General features: G+C 44.7%; 1 protein-coding gene and 1 non-coding gene across 4 annotated transcripts in view; both read left to right on the top strand.

Annotated features, from left to right (window-relative positions):
• Nucleotides 1-7850, top strand: part of Mroh8 (maestro heat like repeat family member 8) — a 78578-nt gene that overhangs the window by 40985 nt on the left and 29743 nt on the right. For all 3 annotated transcript variants that reach the window (XM_031372545.1, XM_031372543.1, XM_031372542.1), the window contains exons 9-10: nt 5896-6031; nt 7328-7446. In XM_031372545.1, coding sequence (XP_031228405.1) covers nt 5896-6031; nt 7328-7446 — 255 coding nt within the window. The remainder of the gene's footprint in view (nt 1-5895; nt 6032-7327; nt 7447-7850) is intronic.
• LOC116092668 lies at nt 6217-6320 on the top strand. Its single transcript, XR_004119405.1, has one exon. It is a non-coding gene; the product is annotated as a U6 spliceosomal RNA (small nuclear RNA).

The following is a 7850-nucleotide window of genomic DNA, read 5'->3' as shown; positions in this document are numbered from 1 at the left end:
AAAAAAAAAAAAAAAAAATCAAACCCAAAAAAGAAAAAAACAAAAAAGACCAAACCAACCAGACAAACCCACACACCTAAAACAACCAAACCCAAAGACTATACAATATAAAAATCTTTCTGTGCTTTTCTGTGGAAGTTCTATTATCAGAGTCTTAGAGCAAAAGACTCTACTCTAGCCAGGCAGTGGTAGCACACACCTTTAGTCCCAGCACTCGGGAGGCAGAAGAAGCCGGACTTCTGTGAGTTCAAGGCCTGACTGGTCTATAGAGTAATTTTCAGGACAGCTAGGGCTTCACAAAGAAACCCTGTATTAAAAAACAAAACAAATGCTGGGTGGTGGTGGCACATACCTTTAATCCCAGCACTTGGGAGGCAGAGGCAGGTGGATTTCTGAGTTCGAGGCCAGCCTGGTCTACAGACTGAGTCCAGGACAGCCAGGGCTACACAGAAAAACCCTGTCTTGAAAAACCAAACAGATTCAATGAGCCCTCACATTGGCTTTTAAGGGTCTGAAAGTGTTAATCCTGAGATTTGCCAGAGAAAAAAACAGTTCTATAATTTTGAGCCAAATTGAAAGTGAGCTCTAAGTAAATACTGATTAGGATGGGCTTAGTCAGGACCACTACCTGGTATTCCTAGCTAAGTGGCCACGAGACACAGGTTGTAGGGCCATTTAAGGACAAACCCATATGGCCACTGTATTTTCCCATGTGGCCTTGTTATTTTCCAAGAACTACAACTCCCAGCATTCCAGGGAGTTACTCGGTTCTGGGCAGGTGGAGCTTACAGGTTAAGCTTTAACTTTGGGTCTTATAATAGGAACGTAACTTTTTTATGAAAAAGGAAATCTAAAGGAGGGGTGTAAGACAAAGCAGGTAGCCTTGCTCAGGCTGTGTCTGGAGGCTCACTGTGTGAGCTCTGGGCTCTGCTGGGCCAAGAGGAGCAGTCCACTTACTGGCAAACAGTGACTCCTGCTCCAGAATGCAATCTTACCATCAAGGTTGGTAGCCTGCAGGGGAGGAGGGGTGGTGACCTGTCCTGCGGAGCTCACTGTGGTTGGGGGTAGGTAGTTTTATTTCCTTGTCATAAAGATGTTTATCTCTCAGCCCTGATCCTAGAGTCCAAGGTCTTTGCAGTGTGTCTCAGGAAGAAAGGCAAAGAAGCCAGGCCAGAGCCAGAGAAGGAGGGGTCAGCTCCCAGAACTTTGGGAGTTCTGCCTCAGCTTAGACCGAAGTGTATTCAGTAAAGGTAGTTCAGTGACTTGCAGCACACATGTGCCCTGGGTGTCTGACCTTTCTGACATCAGTTTGCTTATGTATTATGTTTTCTGATTTGATGGAATTTTCTGATTTATGGGATTTCTGCGTGAGTGGATGTGTGTCTCTGCATCTATGTTTTCCTTGGACTCTTTTTTTTCTGTTTGCTTGTCTTGTCTATTCTCATTTATTTTGTATTTTTGTTTGTTTGCGTTGCCTGTTTGTTTTCTTTTTTTAAGATTTATTTTATTTATTTTATGTGTATGAATACAATGTAGCTGTATAGATGGCCATGAGCCATCATGTGTGGCTGCTGTTGAACTCAGGACCTCTGCCGGCCCCACTTGCTCTGGCCCCCGCTCGCTCCACGTAATTTACTGCAGCTGTCTTCAGAGGCACCAGAAGAGAGCATCTGATCTCATTATGGGTGGTTGTGAGCCACCATGTGGATGCTGGGATCAGAACTCAGGACCTTCAGAAGAGTAGTCAGTGTTCTTACCTGCTGAACCATCTCCCCAGCCCCTGTTTGTTTTCTTTTCTTTTCTTTTCTTTTTTTTTTATTTAGGAAGATTTTATTTTGGAGATGTAAGAAATTACAGCAATATATTCACAAATACCTAATTACTACATTCAACAAATAATATTACAATACAGTTAAGAGGATGTCAGGTCTCATTACGAATGGTTGTGAGCCACCATGTGGCTGGGATTTGAACTCAGGACCTTCAGAAGAGCAGTCAGTGCTCTCTCTCTCTCTCTCTCTCTCTTATTTATTTATTTATTTATTTATTTTGGTTTTTTGAGACAGGTTTTCTCTGTATAGTTCTGGCTGTCCTGGAACTCACTTTGTAGACCAGGCTGGCCTTGAACTCAGAAATCTGCCTGCCTCTGCCTCCCAAGTGTTGGGATTAAAGGCTTTTGCAGTCACCTCACCAGCCCCCTGTTTGTTTTCTAATAGGAAAAAGAGAAAGGGTTCGGATTTGGGTACATAGATAAGTGGGGAGTACCTACAGAGAGGATCTGCAGGGAGATCTGCAGGGGGAGGGGAATATATTATATGAAAAAAGCCCTACTTTCACTAAGAAAAAAGAAAAAAATCAAAGGAACTTGAAAAAAGGTAAGAAAAAATGTTAAAGATGGGATCTAGTCTCTAGTAGGCTTTACAGTTTTGTTGTTTGAGACAGGTCTCATTATTTTCACCCTGGCTAGCCTGAAATTCACTATGTAGACCAGGCTGACCTCAAATTATCCTGCTTTTGCCTCTTGAATGTTGAGATTAAAGGCACGAACTACTATGCTGGGGTATGGCTTTTATGTCTTAATAAAGTCTGAGGGGCTAAAATATTATGAATATAACTATACTTATAACAGAAAGTAAATCTTTTGTTAAGTAGAAGCAAGGGAAAGCATTATCTTGCTACCGTTCAGACAGAGGCGCCATCAATACAGTTTATCCCTGAGGACTTTCTTCCACGGCGGTGTCTGAAAACTTCCAACTCAGTTCCTCTTAGATCCTTCTTTAGATGTAGCTAGTGATGCCTTCTTTTCGGGACTTGTTGATTTGTGGTGTGCTTGCCTCTATCAGCATGTGTGTGCATGTGTGTGCATGTGGCGTGTCAGACCTTGTCTCTCAGATATTAGAATCCAAACTGGCCCTCACGACTGCAGCAAGCACTCTGAACTCCTGCGCTATCTCTCCAGCCCCACCAGCATCTTCATAGTATTCAAGGCCTCCTCTCGCTCCTAACTGGTTAGAATTTTCTCCTGCCTTCTTCTGGACTTGCTCTTCATTGCTGCTGTCCAAGGCTGCCTCTCCTCTTTTCCCCTCCCCCTCCTCTCCTCTTTTCCCCTCCCCCTCCTCTCCCTCTTTTCCCCTCCTCCTCCTCCTCTTAACCCAGTGACTTCCCAGAGAATTCAAGATCTTGTGTGCTCTGGCTCCTTCCTGCCTCTGAAGTCCTTTACAGTCACACTAGGCTCTTCTAGATGGCTAGCTGCTTGGAACATTCAGCCCAGTTCTCCTTGGAGTCGATAACTCTTGTGCTCAGTTCAGACATCTCCACACTTTTATTTCCATTAAAAAGGGGGTTTCGCCAGCCAAAGATAGTGCTTGCACTTGGAGGTAAAGGCAGGAGGATCAGGGAGTTCAAAAGGATCCTCACTCAGTTACTTAGTGAGACACTGTCTTGAAGAAAAAAAGTCCTTTACAGCCGGGCGGTGGTGGAGCACGCCTATAATCCCAGCACTTGGGAGGCAGAGGCAGGTGGATCTCTGAGTTCGAGGCCAGCCTGGTCTACAGAGTGAGTTTCAGGACAGCCAGGGCTACACAGAGAAACCCTGTCTCGGAAAAACAAACAAACAAAACAAAACAAAACAAAACAAATGTCCTCTACAAACGGAAAGCTTGGCAACCCCACAACTCACATAAACATGGAAGAAAAGAACTAACTCCCCAAAACTGTCCTCTACATGTGTGTTGTAGCACAGGAGCCCATGTGTTGTACATCATTCTCTTTTCCTCTCTGTCTCTCTGTCTCTCTGTCTCTCTGTCTCTCTGTCTCTGTCTCTGTCTCTCTCTCTCTCTCTCTCTTGCTCTCTCTCTCTCCCTCCCTCTCTAGCTACTATACTTGTGTGCCCACACATATAAACACTAAAATAAAAATAGTTTTAACTTGTTTTTTTGGTTTCTTTGTTTGTTTATTGAGACAAGGTCTCACTATGTAGCTCTGGATATCCTAGAACTCACTTTGTAGACCAGGCTGGCCTCAAACTCAGAAGTCTACCTGCCTTTGTTTCCCTAGTGGTGGTATTAAAAGTCTAAACCACATCTGACTTAATATTTTTAGTTTCATAGCACCATTTGTATGGGAGCTGTGCCAGCATGTGTGTCTATGCACCACATGTATGCCTGGTGCCCACAGAGGCCAGAAGAGGGCATCAGACCACCTGGAATTGGCCTTACAGATTGTCTAGTCTTGAGCCACTTTGGTGTTAGGAATCAAATTTGAGTTCTCTTGAAGAGCAGCCACCATTCTCAAACACTGAGCTATCTCTCAACCACAATCTATTTATTTTGTTTTAAAAAAAAATATCACTGCTGGGGCTGGGGAAGTGGATGACATGTGTACTGGTTGGTTTTGTGTGTCAACTTGACACAGGCTGGAGTTATCACAGAGAAGGGAATTTCAGTTGGGGAAGTGCCTCCATGAGATCCAGCTGTGGGGCATTTTCTCAATTGCCCCTTGTGGGTGGTGCCATCCCTGGGCTGGAAGTCTTGGGTTCTATTAAGAGAGCAGGCTGAGCAAGCCAGGAGAGGCAAGCCAGTAAGGAACATCCCTCCATGGCCTCTGCATCAGCTCCTGCTTTCTGACCTGCTTGAGTTCCAGTCCTGACTTCCTTTGTGATAACAGCAATGTGGAAGTAAGCTCAATAAACCCTTTCCTCCCCAACTTGCTTCTTGGTCATGATGTTTGTGCAGGAATAGAAACCCTGACTAAGACAACATGCTTGCTGCTCAAACATGAGGTCCTTAGTTTGGATCTCTAGCAATCATGTAAAAGCCAAGTGTGGTGCCACATGCCTGTAATCCCCACCACTGGTAATACAGAGACAGAAGGATCCCCTGTGCTCCTTGGCCATCTAGTCCAGCTGAAATGGTGAGCCACAGATTCAGTAAGAGATCCTGTCTCAAAATAAGGTAAGAGAGAGAGAAGACACTTAATACGGAGCTCTGGCCTCCATATATGCTTACATGGGTGCATGTACTTGAACACACACAGATGCATGCAGAGGGAGAAAGAGAGAAGGAGTGGGAGGAGGAGGAGAAAAACTATCAGTGATTCAGCTCTGTGGAGTGCTGCCAAGCTTCCCCCAGACAGGCCGTCGCAGGCTGATGGTCACAGCATTTCTGTGTCGAGTTTCTGAAGAGCTATAGAAGCATCTCTCTCTGTTGCCTCTAACCTTCTAGATAGCAGGGCTCATATTACACAGTGCACACTGTGCATGTAGCCATGATTTGCCATGAGGTATTCTGGGACTGGCTCCCTGATCGTAGAAAGCCCAAGGATGCTTTGCTTAGTGTGTCATAAATGTCTTGTTTTACTGTTGATTGTCATGGTGATTTTTGTTTTTTTTTTTTTAATGCTGTTGGGTCCTAAGAAAGGATAGGTGTATGCTATACTACCGAGCCATGCCTCTAGGCTAGACACTTGATTTTTAATGGTTACATTTATAGGATGACTGTACCATAATTTGCTTTTCCATTACTAGGCAAATATTTTCAAAATATGATCTTTAAAAACAGTACTGGCTGAGTTCCAGAACTCTCAAAGCTACACACAGAAACCTTTCCTCATCAATCAACCAATCAATCAATCAATCAATCAATCAATACTAGTACTGGATTGAATATCTTTACTGCCAAAGCCACCTCGCTTTTTAGGATATGTTCATAGGTTAGGTTGCCCTTTGGCTGGATGTCTTATACCAAATCTGTGAAACAGTAACTCTCCCGAGGTCTAAGGGCTGCCTGTAACCTTTCACTTTTCTTGATTTGGGGACAGAGATTTGATTAGTCCTCAACAACTCCAACCTAAGGTGGAAGCGTCCCTGCATCTGACAGCACTTTCCTTCTCGCTCAGCTTCCACTACAGTTCCAGAGGCTCGGGCATCTCGTGGCTGTGATGGCGCTGCTGTGTGGGGACCCACAGAAAGGGGTGGCTGAGGAGGCTGCAGAGGGGACTCACTACCTGCTTCATATCACTCTGAGACTGAAGTGTAAGACACTGTGGAATGAAGGTGGGATCTAATCTCTAGCACAGCATAGGCACCAGCCCTCCTCCTGCTCTCCTTCCCAAGGTCTAGAAACATGTTCTTTAGCAATTCTTAGAGAGAACGGTATGAAGTCCATGGGCAGAGAGAAGCAATGCTAGATGTAGTGGTTTGAATAAGAATAGCTCCCAGTGCTCGCTTCAGCAGCACGTATACTAAAATTGGAAAGATACGGAGATTAGCATGGCCCGTGCACAAGGATGACACGCAAATTCATGAAGCGTTCCAAACTGGTAATAGGGTTTGAGGGAGCCTGGAAGGTCAGTATGGGCTTTGATATGCAGCTATGGCTACACGTCAATGGAGAGCCATATGCCCTTTCTGCCAGAGGTAAGGGAAATTACTTCTTTGAGTAGGTGGGGACTGGCTTCACAAATTCCTAAGGAATACTGGCTTGTTTGGTTTGTTTTTTTGATACATGGTCTCACTATGTAGCTCTAGCTGTCCTAGAACTCACTAAGTAGACCAGGCTGGCTAAGTAAGACCAGTAGATCCCCCTGCCTCTGCTTCCCAAGTGCTAGGATTAAAAGTGTGTGCCACTATGCCCTGCTAGGAACACTAGCTTTTATCTAGGTGGTAGAAATCCTCCTGTAGTACAGTTTAAGCTCATTTCTGGATATTTAGGCAGCCTGAGACCAAATAATTCAATTATTGATAACAAATATTTACAATGCCCTGTCCAGCAATATGAAGTGGCATTAAGACATGGGAAACAAGTCGGGCATGGTGGCACACAGCTTTGATTCCAGCACTCAGGAGGCAGAGGAAGGCAGGTCTCTGTGACTTTGAGGCCAGCCTGGTCTACAATAGTAAGTTCCAGAACACTGAGGGCCATGTAGAGAGAGCCTGTCTCAATAGATCAAAACAACAACATCAAAACCAAGGTAGCAGGATGAGAATAGGTAACTCAGGTCAGCAAGTCTAGGTGTGCAGGAAGGTCTGTGATCAGTTATGGTTTCAGTAGTATTTAAACCTCGTCCGACACCTTCCAAACTCCCCTCCAGTTACCTAGTGCTATAGTCTCCCTATGTTATACTCAGCACATCACCCCAAATCTCTGCTTCTACACAACCCTTTCCATCTTCCTTTGGCTGTTGGTATACATTGCTGTACAAGGAAGAGGGCAGAGCCTGCCTTCAGATTAGATTAATTTGTTCAAGTGAAAACCACACATCAGCAATGTGAGTGAGTGAAAAAGAATGGAAGCCAAGCATAACAACCACCTGTGCACTCTCTTCCTAGATATCATGCAGGACAGAGACAAAGGCAGGAGCTTGAAAGAAACTTTGAAAAGATGCAGGGAGCTGCTGGAGCGGTATAGCCTCAAAGAGTTCTACTGCTGTCCCTTCAAGATTGTCCAGGTAATTAGAGAGGCTCGAAGCATCCAGACATACAGCTTGAAGGGCTAGTGAGGGTGGAGAGAAGCCAGAAGCCTTGTTTGTGGAAATGTGAGATGGTAAAAATCATGTTGGAAAGTTCCCTTTGTTTCTTATAAACCAACCACAGAGATTGTTCAGGGAGTGTGCTCCCTAAACATTCTGGATTTGCAAATAAGGTATCATGTGCATGATTTTACATGCCAAGTTCCTTTCCTTTCCTTTGATTTTCTCTCCTCTTCCTCCTCTTCTTCCTCCTCCTCCTCTTCTTCCTCTTCCTTCTCCTCCTTCTCCTCCTTTTCCTCCTTCTCCTCCTTCTCCTTCTTCCTTCTTCCTTCCTTCCTTCCTTCCTTCCTTCCTTCCTTCCTTCCTTCCTTCCTTCCTTCCTC

Source organism: Mastomys coucha, unplaced genomic scaffold (genome assembly GCF_008632895.1).
Source record: "Mastomys coucha isolate ucsf_1 unplaced genomic scaffold, UCSF_Mcou_1 pScaffold15, whole genome shotgun sequence".
Taxonomy (NCBI): domain Eukaryota; kingdom Metazoa; phylum Chordata; class Mammalia; order Rodentia; family Muridae; genus Mastomys; species Mastomys coucha.
The sequence above is the reverse complement of the archived record's forward strand: the minus strand, read 5'-3'. Positions and strand labels throughout refer to the sequence as shown.